At 38.5% G+C, this 13,089-nt stretch overlaps 2 protein-coding genes across 4 annotated transcripts in view; one reads left to right on the top strand and one right to left on the bottom strand.

Annotated features, from left to right (window-relative positions):
• Positions 1-2,224, top strand: part of APPL2 (adaptor protein, phosphotyrosine interacting with PH domain and leucine zipper 2) — a 28,068-nt gene extending 25,844 nt beyond the window's left edge. For both annotated transcript variants that reach the window (XM_083400207.1, XM_083400206.1), the window contains exon 21: positions 100-2,224. In XM_083400207.1, the coding sequence (XP_083256333.1) occupies positions 100-231 (132 nt within the window). In that variant the 3' untranslated portion in view covers positions 232-2,224. The remainder of the gene's footprint in view (positions 1-99) is intronic.
• The window catches only part of WASHC4 (WASH complex subunit 4), a 37,217-nt gene continuing 25,557 nt past the window's right edge, over positions 1,430-13,089 (bottom strand). For both annotated transcript variants that reach the window (XM_083400197.1, XM_083400198.1), the window contains exons 20-34: positions 12,237-12,353; positions 11,308-11,476; positions 10,851-11,005; positions 10,599-10,673; positions 10,393-10,497; positions 9,523-9,657; positions 8,749-8,857; positions 7,774-7,840; positions 7,066-7,152; positions 6,826-6,973; positions 5,927-6,023; positions 4,783-4,979; positions 3,900-3,996; positions 3,699-3,774; positions 1,430-2,949 (exon numbers count right to left, since the gene is read on the bottom strand). In XM_083400197.1, the coding sequence (XP_083256323.1) occupies positions 3,707-3,774; positions 3,900-3,996; positions 4,783-4,979; positions 5,927-6,023; positions 6,826-6,973; positions 7,066-7,152; positions 7,774-7,840; positions 8,749-8,857; positions 9,523-9,657; positions 10,393-10,497; positions 10,599-10,673; positions 10,851-11,005; positions 11,308-11,476; positions 12,237-12,353 (1,626 nt within the window). In that variant the 3' untranslated portion in view covers positions 1,430-2,949; positions 3,699-3,706. The remainder of the gene's footprint in view (positions 2,950-3,698; positions 3,775-3,899; positions 3,997-4,782; positions 4,980-5,926; positions 6,024-6,825; positions 6,974-7,065; positions 7,153-7,773; positions 7,841-8,748; positions 8,858-9,522; positions 9,658-10,392; positions 10,498-10,598; positions 10,674-10,850; positions 11,006-11,307; positions 11,477-12,236; positions 12,354-13,089) is intronic.

A 13,089-nucleotide genomic window follows, 5' to 3' on the forward strand; every position in this document is an offset into this window, starting at 1 on the left:
CGAATTAGGTTGCTGAGAACAACTGAGGCCCCCTGATGACAGATAATTGCAAACCGTTGGATAACTATTCCAATGACTCTCATTGTGTTTTCATTATAGGATCCGGAAGCACTAGCTCAGTTAATGTCATCTGTGCCACTAACCAATGATGGGAAGTTCGTGCTCTTGAATGAGCAGTCAGAAGAGGACAACACAGTACAGGGAGATGGGCAGGAGGAGTCAGAAGCATAAGCTGTATTTTTTTTTTAAGTGGCAGTGGTGTTGCACATAATAGCCCACACTCTCTCAACTATCCAATGTGAGTACTTAAGAGATAGCATGTGGAGAGCTTGGTCTGGATTTCTGGTGTGGTAAACTGACAATCTTTGAAATTCTTTCCCAACATGGTCACTTACTGATTGCTACCAGTGATAGTTAAATGTGTTTGCTTCTGTGTGAAGTTTTTAGGCTCTGTTGTACTTCTGAGAGGGATAACAGGAACACTATTTTGAGCTAGGCTGTTTACAGATCTATTTGATAAATCACTTTCCTATTATCTATTTTTATACTTTAATACTGAAAGCTTACTCTAGATAATATCTCTCTTAAGTGCCTACCATTTTTGCAGGGACCATACTTGTAGATTCAGTAAAGCAGGCACTCTGCCCTAGAATGAGGTGGCAGGTAGACTAGCAGCTACTTGCATTAACCTCCTCATAAGTCTCAGCCTCTCACTTGAGCCAACTAAACATTTTCTTTTTCATACTGATCTACAAGGTTGAGTTAGTGCCCTTCTAGGTTTAACACAAAGGAGGCTTGCTCAAGAGTAAGCTCAGTTCAGTGTGGGGGTGGTTGTTTATAACCTAGATGGAGGCAGCCTGAGATGCACTTGTGCGACTTAGAAATGAAAGCAGGTATCAAGGCTGCATGGCTCTCCATACAAGGACCAATCTAAGCCTAATATTGTCTGTATGATCTTACCAGTGTGGCATTGATGCTTCTGGGGTGAGCAGTACTGTAGTGGGAGAAGTTCTGGGTTTACTATCTTAAATTCAAGTAACATTCAAGAACAGAGCCAGATCTAATGAAGTTCACCTGATTCCCCAACCCTGGTGGATATTTTTGATGTTAAAATATGTTTTAATGTTAACAAACAGGGTCCACATTTTGCAATGCAACTATTTAGCAATAATGCTAGAGTAAAGTCTTATTTGAACTAAACTGAATGGTGTGAATGTTTGGAACTGTGGTTGCTTAACTTGTCCTGGCTTCAGAAAAGAGGACATAAATATTCTAACAACTATTCCTAAGCATGAAACTATAGCATTTGCACTATAAAATCTCAGGCTCTTCTTCTGGTGTCAATATGCCATATGAAAGATGCAACTTTTTAGCTGCTTTATGAAAACTAAAACCAGTCTCAGACTGAGTACACACGAAGTAAAATAAATCCACTTTCCAAAGTTACATTTATTAACAGTATGTACAGAATATCAAACAGAACAAAAGAAACCTGAGATAATGAAACAAAATGGTTTTGCAAAATGAATTAGAGCAAGACATGTTAATATTTGGTCCCCTTCCTTCCTGAGAATTTGAACTAACTGAATCAGATGGGACTTGTCAAATTTACTTCAATGACAACATGTAGCAGGACTCAAACATTCAAGTGCACAGTCAAAAAGTATTATGATAGCATTGCTGTATTGACCCATTTTACCACGCCTGCTAGGCTAAATAAGCTTATTATTAACAGTCATTTTAAGCCTACAAAATGTTTGCTCCCGGGGGTTTGTTCTTCACTTAGACTTTTGTTAGAGGAAGAGGCTTATAGGTCCACATCCTGTTAATTCATGAAGTGGAAGATCCTGACAATTCAACCATGCGTAAGAATTTGAAAAGAAGGCTTCCCTTTATTTCTGGCTTTTGCAAACTGAGCCTATGAAAAAGTGGCCATAGGTGTTGCTTTCATGTTTGAAAACAGCATTTAAAGGTGGGAAGGGTAAAGGAAAAATAGTACCTCGGTATCTTTTTAGTGCCGCTGTTTTTGCTTTTAACATAGCTGCAGGTATTCACAATTTTAACCCATCACATGTACATAACTGTGTGATGAAGTATAAGATCCTATGCCATGGCACCAGAAGGAATGTATTACTACTTGCTCAAAAAAAATAAAATGTAAACTGGAAGTCACAGTAAAGACTTAAAACTGTTCATCTATTAAATTGGTTTACATGATGAAAAATGTTCAGAGTGCAGTTAACTACCATTCTATATTCACAAAGAAAGCCATAGGACTGTACATATGTATATATTCACAGAAGCAGAGCATGTACATGAGTTTAGACCCCAATGAAGGCTACAGATGTTTGTTTTTATGAGTCACCAAGACCATGTTAGTTTGGTTAGCACTGCACAATTCAGGCACATGGGATGCCCTAAACTAAGGATTCCCAAATTAGAGGCCAAAAAAGCAGAAATGGCAATGAATGTTTATTATAACAGAAGTGCCTTAAATTTACATGTTTGTACAGTGTCAGTCTCTGAAAGACAGAGACTGGCCCTCTAAGTTGGCATGTTCTTTGGATTCCAAAGGTCTATGAACTATGACAGATTTTTAAATGGGGACATTAGTGCTGAAGTGAACACAGACAGAATTAAGCAGCAACTGCAATGTCAAGGTTGTGATTAAATCAAATGCAAAAGATTTTTTTTTTTAAGTTATTGAACTGAATCAAAATAAGACACCAAATCTCCCTGACAAAAATCATACATTAGGCTAAAGAACAGACTTCAGTGAAATGTCAACAGAAAGGATGAATTGCAATTTTTTTTTTTTTTTTTAGTTGTGAGAGTATGGGTTACTCTACAGTTCATGGCACTTCTGGGTCACTATCAGATTCAGAAGGTGAAAAGTTCCATGCCAGTTTGGTCCCTTCTGTTTCAACAAATCACCATTGCTCTATATGTCTATAAAACAAAGCAAAAAAAGAGTTGAAGATGTATTGCATATTCTGTTCGTATTTTAACATGTTAAGCAGCTCCAACAATTCATATTAACTTCCTTTGCAATAAGAGATGGCAAATACAATGGTGATTCCTTACAAACCAGGAAGGAAACTATAGCAGGTAAACACTTCATTCTGTCCAACTAGGGCTGCACCAATTACCTGCTAGTTTTGCTTCTTTCCTTTTTGCTCAAACTAGCAATTTTGGTACAGCAGATATTTATCTTAAAAGCCACTCTGATGATAATGATGATATATTTCTGAATATATCACCTTATTCCCTGAGGGGACTCAAGGTGGTTTACAGACAGAATTGATTAAAAGGCAATGAAATATGAATAGAATTTAAACTATATGCATGTATAAAGTCTGTTTAAAATATCATGCCAATATCCACCCGTTTTCTTCCTGTTCTGCACCATTCGAAACCCCGCATCTGCTCGGCCCGGGCTAACACCACTTCCTCAGATTAGTAATCGGGAATCACATTGTGGAGGGACCAATACCACAGTGCTAAATACCAGCGTGATATTATCCCTGGCGACGTGGGAGCAGTTTAAAGAAATGAACATTTTCCCAAGACCGCCAAAAGATCTGCAGAACGCAGGGAGTTATTTCAGCTTAAGCGTGATTGTTATTCTCAGCGATCACCAGTATACTTTTACAAATTTGGGGCTGCATAATTACATCGTACAGAATCAAAAGGCATACCAAGGCTCTCATTTCACAACAGGATCTGCAGAACTAGAGTTGGACAGGTCCCCATTGCTTGTTTTTCCAGGTTCTTCTGAAATACAAAAGAAGTAGAACGTCACAAGAATTTTATATTCTCAGCACTGCTTTTACAATGCTTTTGTTTTTAACCACAGACATGACTTTCCCAGAGACAAGAAGATTTATTTTTTTACTAACCTCTGTCTTTTTTCTCTTGATTTTCTTCTGCTGCAGTTTTATCGGCTCTAAAAAAGATCCTTGCGCTGCTTAGTGAGAAATAAAGCAGTTCAAACTCCTATGAAAGATTAAAGAAATTCTCAGCAAGTCTTATCATGCCACAGAAAGAGAATCTTCACAGTACCTGATTAAAGTGCACTGATACCAGAAGCCCCCTAAAAAACAATTACAATGCTTCCTGATTTTTATCTGCACTATCAATTGCACTGGTTTTTTATTGATCAAATACGGGGAAAGGCAGAACTACACTTTCAAATCAAAGTTTGCTTCATACCTGACACACTACTAGTAATTTGGTCATTTCCACTTTGTTTCTGCAAGTTGTTTTTTTTACAAAAAAATAAATAAATCCTGCAGACCTTTCCTTCCACAATAACTTTATAACCCCATAAACGTAACGTCTGCTACAAATGTCACTGTCCTAAAAAGCAGCATGTCAGTAAATATCCATTTCCTGTGCCCCTCAATTCTACTCAAAAATCAGTGGTTCTCAAGACTTCCAAATGAGTGGTTCTCTCATTTGGAATCCCCACACTTTACTTGTTGAGGACCCCCAATTCCAAATCTATTTTTTTAAGTTTATCATCAGCTAGTAATAAAGCTTGCATTTGGCTGGATGTTGTAAAGGTGCCGCTCTCTCTGCCTAACTGCAGCCTATTCTTCATGCTTACAGGGTTACATCGAAGGGTAGATTCAGGTGTGATACCCACTAATTAAATGTTAGGGGGAAAAGTTATCCAAAAAGGAGCCATGTTTGCTGTCTGGCATTTCTATGTTCTTAAATATTTATATATATATATGCGCCTCCCACCACCTTTCCCTGGTCTCTGACAGAGACTGATACCTGCAAACAAACTTCCAGTCGCTTGTGAGTAAGGTTCATAGTCTGTAGCAGCTTTTCATCTTGGACAGCTGATTGAACGTTCTGTTGTTTTGCTAATGCTCTGATCTCTCTCACGTATTTCTCTCGAACTGATTGGAACCAATGGAGAGAGTCAAATTCTTGGTACTGGTCCAAAAGCTTCAGAATGTAAGCTACACCTACAGATTAAAAAACAAAAACGAAAAAAACAAGTCGTTCAAGTTAAGCACCCCATTCTTCAAAGCAGTAAAAATTTACAAACGTATTCTGCACATGTACCTCAAACAGGTCTTTGATCATTAAAATCAGAATCATCTCACCAGCTCAATTTTCCCCCTCTCTACAAGTCTTCAGAGTTGTATACTTGTTATACAAGGCTTATATAGTGGTACGTATCAATATTTATTCATTTACATTTTTTAAAAAGGTTTTCTGCCCACAGAAAGCTCACAATCAGGTTTGCATCTCTGCTCATGGGGAAGAGAGTACGGTAAAAATCTGAAAAGGGTAGCAAGGTGCCAATTTTTAAAAATCCTCTCTCCAATCTGCTTTGGGGATCACTTAAGCAAGTGAGTGCTGTTGTTTGTGAGAGAAGAAACTTCACCTGTGAAACATTTGCCAGAAGCACTTGAATGTTTGCGAAATCCATTACAGATCGAAGAAAACAAAGCCTACTCAATCATCATCCACTGAGGTAACTCCATGGGGGAAAACTCAATTCTCTACCCCACCCCACCCCCCCACCCCTCACCTCAACACTGCACACTGACCACCTAGCTAAGGATGCATCTTTTCTGTATCTTGTCGGGCACACTTTGAATACACTTAGCTGAGAGCTATATATGATAACGTATGAAGATACTTCATACATGTCAGATTTTTGAACCACCTAGAACAGTTCTCTGACTGTCAGTAACTCTCCAAGATCTCAAGCAGATATATCCTTTTCACAATTCCACTGGTTCAGATCCTTTTGACTGGAGAAACCAGGGATTAAACATGGACTTTCTGCATGCACAGCTTGTGCTGTACCACTGAACTATGGCCCCTTCCATATAAAACCTCAAAACCTGCAATTTATGATAGTTACCCGTGCAAGAAGACTCAATATGGTTCCTGAACTCACCCATGGCAAAACCATCATCGGTGAAAGCTGCACCAGCTTTGTTCTTCTTATTCAACTTCTCCTTGCAGCTGATTGAATGCTCTATGAAGTTGAGGGCCTAAAAACAAGACACAAGAAGTTGCTCCAAAAGGCAGTAAGTTATCAGGTAACTGCCTAGCTCCCATGCATATTGGGTGACAGAGCTCTTCTGTCATCCCATTACTTGAGGAGAGGTCTTCATGAATTCATTCAGATTCAGAGCATATCCTACCAGTCAGTCAAATATGATTTTTTTCCTGCAGGCCAGATTGATAGCCCACTTTTCTCACCAGATTTTTCAGATGGGGAGTTTGGGGGAGCAAAGGTTGCCCATGACACAATGTGTTCATTGTATGAGAACACCACAATGTGGTGTTCTCATACAATAATTGCTACCTGTCTGGAGATTTACAGTCCCTTCTAGAGCAGTATTTAAACATTCTCCAAATATATATATATTACAAATCCCCTCAAGCATTTTTTTTTGGGGGGGGGGGAGCAGAAGTATTTTTTAAAAATATTTGTTATTCAAGATTATTTATATCAATATCAGAGTCTGATTAACAATTCATCTAGCCAGTCATTTGGTGTCCATCTGCTCATTCAGACACAAGTATTTCCCAGCCGTGTTAGCATTCCTTGTTAAAGGGTTTCAGGTAACGGTTCAGCCTGTAACTTTCTACATGAAAAGGACATGCTTTTTATGGGTATCAGTACACAATGGCATATAACACGCCCCCCCATACCCTAGTGGAGGGGGGCAGTTCATATGGTGATTTAATAAACTTAGTGCAACCTTACAAAAAATTACCAGTTTCAACACAAGCACATGTAACTAAATGGCTTATCGTTTAAACCAACTGAGAAAGATCAAAACTAACCAATGGTGGAACAATTATGTAAAAGTTGCGTAGGTGCATGTTCTTTGAACTGCGAAACTCAGGAGCAAACACATCCACAAGCATTTTGAAATACTCTGTGCCTTCTGCAGAATTGCGTGTGAGATCACTAAGTACGGAATCCAGTTGCCTATAAAAGAGAGAGACACTTGAAAATGCTTTGAGGCGGTTTTTAAAGGAAAGTTTGCGCAATAATTTTGTTGATGCATCAAGTAAGGTTACCTGGCTGCTTTTTGTGTTTCTTCAGCAAGACCTTCCTCTTTCACAAGTTCTTCAAAATTAATGATATCTTCAATATCAGGAACAAACCTACAAGTTTCATATGCGATTCATTCATTCATTCACAATTATATATCATGGTATGTATAAAAACACTAACTTAAGCTTCGTATTTCTTACATTACTTCTGTTCAGATCTTTATCACAAGCTTGCTTTTATTTTTACACTATGACCAAAGGTTTGCTTTCTAAAAAAGAACCCTGACCTCCACATTGCTCGATTCTCTGGCTCACAAATCCCATGGAATGGCTTTCTAGTCTAACCAAGAAGAAAAAAGAATATAGCAAGGAGGAGCATGATTTGGGGGGAGGGGGAGTATTACATAGCATATGCAAACTATCAAGATTGCTCCATTACAGAGAGGAGAGCCTTGCATAATACTTTACACTGAATCTATATATAACCTCACACAGATTTGATCGAAATAAAACTATCCCTATCCAAATCTGAGAAGACATACAGTCGTACCTTGGAAGTCGAACGGAATCCGTTCCGGAAGTCCGTTCGACTTCCAAAACGTTCAAAAACCAAATTGCAGCTTCTGATTGGCATGAAAATAGGTTAGAGGTGCAAGTGGTCTGTGGGATACAGGTTCCCCACTTTGCTTTACAAAAGCATAGACAAGCAAGCTGAAATCTTTGGTTGCATACCTAATTGCACTACTACAGCAATGAAGTCCACCAGATCTTATCATTCGGACGTAGCCCATGGCATTCCCTTTAAAAATAAAATATATAGGCAACAAGAAACGTAAGCAACTGAAATTAAGTAACTGAGCATTCAAACTTTAATGACACTAAGTCCATTTAGAAAGTTAAAACTTGTTGGAGACATCTCATAAAGCTGCATCTCCTCTCCACCCCCCCACAATACTATTTCATCTGTAAATAAACAAGTCATATTGGGAGAATACACTGACAACCATAAGTTGTCAGAATGTGTTATAGTGAAGACCAATGTGCATATTTTTCCATGTTAATTTGGAAAGATATAAGCACACTGTATAGCCAATGTGTTTAGTTAATCTAGTCCACTGCAATTTGTTAAACTTCAAACTACGTACTTGGTTTTGGCCAGGTTGTGCTCACTGTCTTTTATAATTTAATAAAGTGAACAGAATTTTAGGTTTCAGGGCTGAAAGAACCACACAAAGGATGTCCAACAGGTTGATCGCAATCTACTGGTAGATCCCCAGGAGGTTTTGGTGGATCGTGGTTGATCACTGGGTCCCTTTCCTTAGCCCCCTCGCCCCGCCCTCCATTGTCGCACAATATGCAGAAGGGACGACGGAGCTTACTGAGTGAGGCTGTTTGTTTCCTCAGCTTTGTTGGTGAGCAGCTGTTCCTCTTTCCCCCCAAAAGCCCCTAAAATTGGGGCTTTCCTCCTCTCTAAAAACTTTGACCTCAACCCCCCCCCCCAAAAAAAAACGGGGATAGATTGCTGTCTCTTGGGAATTGGCCATCCCTGAATTACACAATTACTTCCTTGGGCCAAAGGAAGCTTGTGTTTTTTGGATACCTACCCTGCCCCAACATTGACAAGCTACTTTTGAAACTGAGGGAACTTCCCAAGTGATAGAATATGGGAACTGCTGTTCCAAGGAAAAAATGTGAACAAGCCCATACCTATCTGACTTATTAGTTGCCTGAATTGGTCAAGGTAACTTTGTCCATCAGGTGTAATTCCAAGTTTCCTGATCCCTCGGTTGAATTTCTCTGCTCTCTCAAAGGGGTACTAGAAAAATTATTTTAAGATTGAAGAAATACATTAAGTAACTTGAAATCCCTTTGTCAGCCCCATTGTATTTTTTCAAACACCCAAACACTTTTGTTCTTCTAAAACAGTAACCCCTGGCATGCTATATAAACCAAAATATGTACAGTTCGAAAGCAAATATCCATCTCACTTGGAACCACATTTTAGTAAGATTCGTTACCTTGCAAAACATTTTAGAACATTCAAAATGTGAGTTTTGCAGCTAAAGAGAGATGCACAACTATATTTTAGACATATATTGCTTCTGTGCATTTAGGCCACTAAATGGAACCTGCAACAAAATGCTACAATTTATCCTCCCTCCTAACATGAGCAGGTGTGTGTGAATAGGTGGATCCTCCCTCCAAGCACAGATTCTATCCCCATGTTCCATTTTTCTTTTCCAATCATTGAGTAATTCTGTGGTTACTCAATGAATTCATTAGGCTATTTGAGGGTTTTCCAAGCCCCAAGATGCCTCCTCGTTTCCCAGTGGCCCAATTTTGGATACAATCCTGACAGAATTCACCGCCAAACTCGCTATCAGAAGGAGTGGCGTTGAAGGAAAATAGAAACCAGGCTTTTATAATTATATTTAAATGGGTATCTTGTAGTTCTTAGCAATGGTTTCACAAACAACATACCTTGTGGTCATTTTGATCTTTGACTTCCCTAAAGAATCTGATATCTTTGATCAATCTGGATTTGATGTGCTCGTCATACATGAACTGGCTGAAGATATAAAATTTCTTTCTCAGAAACTGGTATGTGAAATTTACCTGAAGAAAAGTAGGGAAAAGTACAGTATGAAGACGACTGATGCCCCCCATTAGAAGACATTGCCCTAGTGACTTGTGATACTGGTCCCAAGACTCAAAACCATCAATAGCTCACTTATAATGTCACAGTCCTACCCAAGTCAATATGTTTTGGTACACTGAGCATTTGTTAATCTGAAATTATTGTGTGAACAGCAGAAGGCATTCTTAGCTGGACAAAGAATCCTAAATAGGACATGGGAGAGATAAGTATCATCAGGAATCGGGGCTTACACATCATAACTATCCCCTTAAAATCGTGCAGAAGATGACAACAAGGATAACGTAAATATACTCCCATCCCCTCACTGCACACCACTGCATCTCAGCTTACTGTCTGGAAATTGCCACACTAGGGCGAGGTGGAAAGGAGGGAGGAAAGGAACTGGGCTGGCATACTTATATCATCATTGCAAAATACTGCTAAGTGGCATCTTGCACACACAAATTTATGAACTATCATAATCTGGAAAAATGAAAATGCTTGTTTCATATTGTTTAATCTCATCTTTTTTTCTCAGAGTATTTTTAAATTTGCCCCTCTTTCATACACAGATGTCCTCTTTGTGCTCAAATTATCACAGCATGTGAAACCACTTTCCTCCAATTGCTTGTGCTGTTCACAATGCAGTCTTAAATAAAAGGTCAGTAAATGCCAGCTCAGCAGCTGTTCTGGGAATAACACAAAATACTCACAGTTGTGTTCATGATTCCTGTGCCATGTGTTCGAATTGAATTAGCAATGTGCCTGATATTTATGGTGTTCAGATGCTTGTTATTGCTGATTCTCTCAATGAAGATCTGCAATTAAAAAATTGCTATATAATTATAATAGCTACTAAATGGAAATCAGCAGCAATAAGATTTGCTTTTTAAAGTGTAGACATACCCTCTGGCCTCACCTGATTATTGAGATTGTACAGGTAACGGGATACAAATACATGAATATTCCTCATAATTTCCAGAACATCAAGGCCCTGAAAAAACAGTAGGCAATTTAACTACATCACATCTGGAAATAATCCAAATAAGTGCTGTTATTTGAAACTTTTAAAAAGCAAAAACACCAGAAGCATTAAGTACCGTACTTCAGCAAGTTACAAAATCCTGTTTTTTTAAAAAAATACAGAGACACTAGCATAAATATGATGTACCTGTTCTAAAGTCTGACTAGGAAGATGTGCTTCTGTCATAGTTAAACCATAGCGCTGTGTTGCTAAATTCCTCATCTCGCTATAGGTGGCCCAGTCATGCAGAGCTACTGTAGTAAGGTTGTAGAAAGTCTTGTCTAGGTAATGTGTCACATAGGCTGCAAAAAGAGGGGGGGGGGAAGGAACAGTCATTTTCACAATGAATACTTGGAGAAATGGGCAGAGGAAAAGAGAAGGAAAACATATTCATCCCAACTCTAAGGTTATTTAGAACTCTAGAAATAAAGTAACATTAGAAATGCTTCGGGTAAAAGTACCTGCTAGAGCTACACTGATCATATCAGCATATTGAGGACAGATTTCCTCAAAAAAGCACAGAGAGAGAGAGAGACAGGAGGGATGAATTTTACGTCACAGAAAAAGTATTAAGTTTTGAAAGTGAACATTAAGTAAAGCCTACCTTTGATATCTATGAACCGATTGAAAAAACGAATTGGGTTCAAGGTGAAGAAGTGGGCAAGGTCTTTCATTCCGACTCTGAAGGGGTTTCTGTCATCTAGTTTCAAGTGTGTGTGCACAGAAAGGCGAAGGTCCTTTTCTATTTCTTTGCATAGTTTGTCCAGGAGGTGCTGCTCAAACAAAAGTCACAACAAATACTATTTTCATGGGGTGAAAAACTAATCTTCACAAGACATTTATTCCCCAATAAAATAGTTCTACAAAGAAACAGGAGATCCAAAAAGATGGTTTTCCTTCCCCAATGGGGGACTAAATTGGATTCTTTTTAATTCAACGTTAGGATGAAAAAGTGAGTTATTGCATATACTCTGTGCATGTATAGATACACAGACAAAGTAGTATCCCCTAATCCTCTAGAGCAGATTTTGAGGGTGCACAAGGGGTTGGAGATGAGAGAAGGAGGAAGTTCTGTTGCACAAACAGAATGACAGTACTGGATACAGCCCACACTCTCTAAATAGTGGCCATTCTCCCCAAAGGTTTGGTGACTGTTGGTCACTTAAAATATAAACAGTACATTATGTATGTTAATTTGTGTGTGTTTTTAAAGCCCTGCCTTGGAAGCTAAATCTACACAAGATGCAAAGGGAAAGAGGAGAGACAACTGAATAGGAAATTAGAATATGCAGTGTTATATAAACACTACATTGTGATACAAGTATATAACCACAACTCAACAAACGTTAGCATAAACCTAAAGCAGATGAATAATTGAGGAAAAATGAGACTAGAGCAATAAAGAATGTGAGTTTCTATTAACTTTAAGAATTTTTAGAATTCCAACAGAAATCCTCAACACTGGCAGATTTAAATATTCTCAGATTGCTCTGTACTGCTTTCCTTCAAAGTAAATAAAGCTTGCACCATCACCTTGTTTAAAACATCCATGATTTCTTTGTCATAGCTTTCCAAAAGTATTTCATGGGACTCCAAGTGCCTTGAATGCATCATAGCTGGTACACAATCCCGCAATGCACTAAACATGTACTGTAAAAAAAAGTTGCAAATTGATAAAGAACCCGAGCAACAGCATGCACTAAAAGGGAATCTGAGCAGTTAGAACTCAGGATCCTGAACCTCAATTAATCTCTAAAACTACATTCAGATAGAATGCTAAATCATGGTTTATCAGAACAAGACTCAGTGAGCCTGGACACTGAGCATTCTTCCCCCACCCAACTCCAGCACAGCACTAAGAAATTGGAAGCTTCCACTTCATTTCTAGATTAATCAGAGTTTAGAAAGCCATCAGAATCCTAAATTGAGGTTAAGCTTAACTAAGGTTAGTTGAAACAAGCAAGCTTAATAACAAACCGTTCAAACTCTTGTAAACTGCTTAGAGGTTTCACCACAGGGGTGTATGCATTTTGTTAAATAAACAAAATTAAAAATAAAGTTAAACTTTAGGTCAGTGGTTCTCACATTTTTGCAGTAGTAGAACCCTTCACTTTTTAAAAAAAAAACTTTGGCAGAACCCTCACCGTAAATTCTTTTAAAACTTTTTTTAAAGGGGAGCTGATTATTGGGAGAGCAAGTGAGAGACAGCCTGAATTGAACTTATTAAGAGGAACTACTGTATGAGATTTTGAAAAACTTTGCTGTCCATCCCCTGATCTCCTCTGATGGGAGAAGGCTTTGCTTTGCTTGTCATCCTTAAGGCTTTGTCTCTTATCTCTCAGTCAACATTAAAAGAGAAGCAAATATGAAGCCAAGTAAACAACAC

Source organism: Podarcis tiliguerta (genome assembly GCF_965153285.1).
Source record: "Podarcis tiliguerta genome assembly, chromosome: 10".
NCBI classification, from domain to species: domain Eukaryota; kingdom Metazoa; phylum Chordata; class Lepidosauria; order Squamata; family Lacertidae; genus Podarcis; species Podarcis tiliguerta.